This window comes from Penaeus monodon, chromosome 31, assembly GCF_015228065.2.
Source record: "Penaeus monodon isolate SGIC_2016 chromosome 31, NSTDA_Pmon_1, whole genome shotgun sequence".
NCBI classification, from domain to species: domain Eukaryota; kingdom Metazoa; phylum Arthropoda; class Malacostraca; order Decapoda; family Penaeidae; genus Penaeus; species Penaeus monodon.
Window position 1 is genome coordinate 23236700 of NC_051416.1, and position 977 is coordinate 23237676.

The 977-nt window shown below is 34.4% G+C and overlaps 1 protein-coding gene across 1 annotated transcript in view; it reads right to left on the reverse strand.

The window, feature by feature from the left end:
• Window positions 1-855, reverse strand: part of LOC119593110 (WD repeat-containing protein 19-like) — a gene marked incomplete at its 3' end in the record, with an annotated part of 16177 nt that extends 15322 nt beyond the window's left edge. The window contains 1 exon segment of the mRNA XM_037942073.1: window positions 395-855. Coding sequence (XP_037798001.1) covers window positions 395-409 — 15 coding nt within the window. The 5' untranslated portion in view covers window positions 410-855.
• Window positions 856-977: the final 122 nt, after the last annotated feature.

Sequence of the window (977 nt, forward strand, 5' to 3'; positions counted from 1 at the left end):
GTGGTGCTTCTCTGAACACTACTATTAGAAAAGACGACTCTTATCAACACTTGCGAACTACAATTTCCATTTACTGAAATCGAGTCTAATTAAAGAGTATATCAATTTTCAAAAATGAAATATCATTTTTTTTCACCACGTATCAGCAAAGAAATAATGCACAAAATACAATAGAGTCCCCTGTCTCAGTTTCGTAAGCATCTAATATACCAAAAGAATGAAAATAACCTAAGAAAATAAGAAAGCAGAAAAAAAAATCTTACCCTCAACACCTCTAACAACTAGGTATACCCTAGCGCACCCTCTTCTTCCCCCAAATATTAACCAAATACCTCAATAACACCCTTTCAGAACAACCGCAATATACCCTCTACCCAAACACCATCACCCTTACCTTATCTGAAGCCATAGCGATGCTTTTCTGTCGCGAAAATGGACAAAAAGCGAAAATCCCGAGCGCGGTCCCCTCTCCCCACTACATTTCTCGGATCTGGAATGTTTACAAACACGGCTGACGATGTAGGCTCGCACGCTAGCTCGTTCAGTGCTTAAAATTATTTTCGATATTTTTCATATTTATTTTTTTTTTTCTAGATGCTTTTCTTATATGTGTATGTGGGTGTTAGTTGTTTTTTTTTTCTTAATTAATTTTTTTATTATATGGGGATATATACACAGGAGGGCATTTTGGATATTTTCCATGCATATTTGTATTCATTGGAAACGCCATGTAGCTCTATACTGTATAATCAAATACTTATCCATTATTATCATACACCATGATGAAATTTCTGGTCAAGGAGAATAAATACATCTTACTCTGTGTTTGTTTTGTTTGTTTTTCATTTTCTTTAACTTTTCAAATTGTTTTTTTTGTTTGTGTGTGTATGTGTGTGTGTGTGGTTGTGGGTTTAGATACGAAATTGGACAATTATATATTCCAAGATTCAACCGCGATATTTTGCTTATAGATGTAC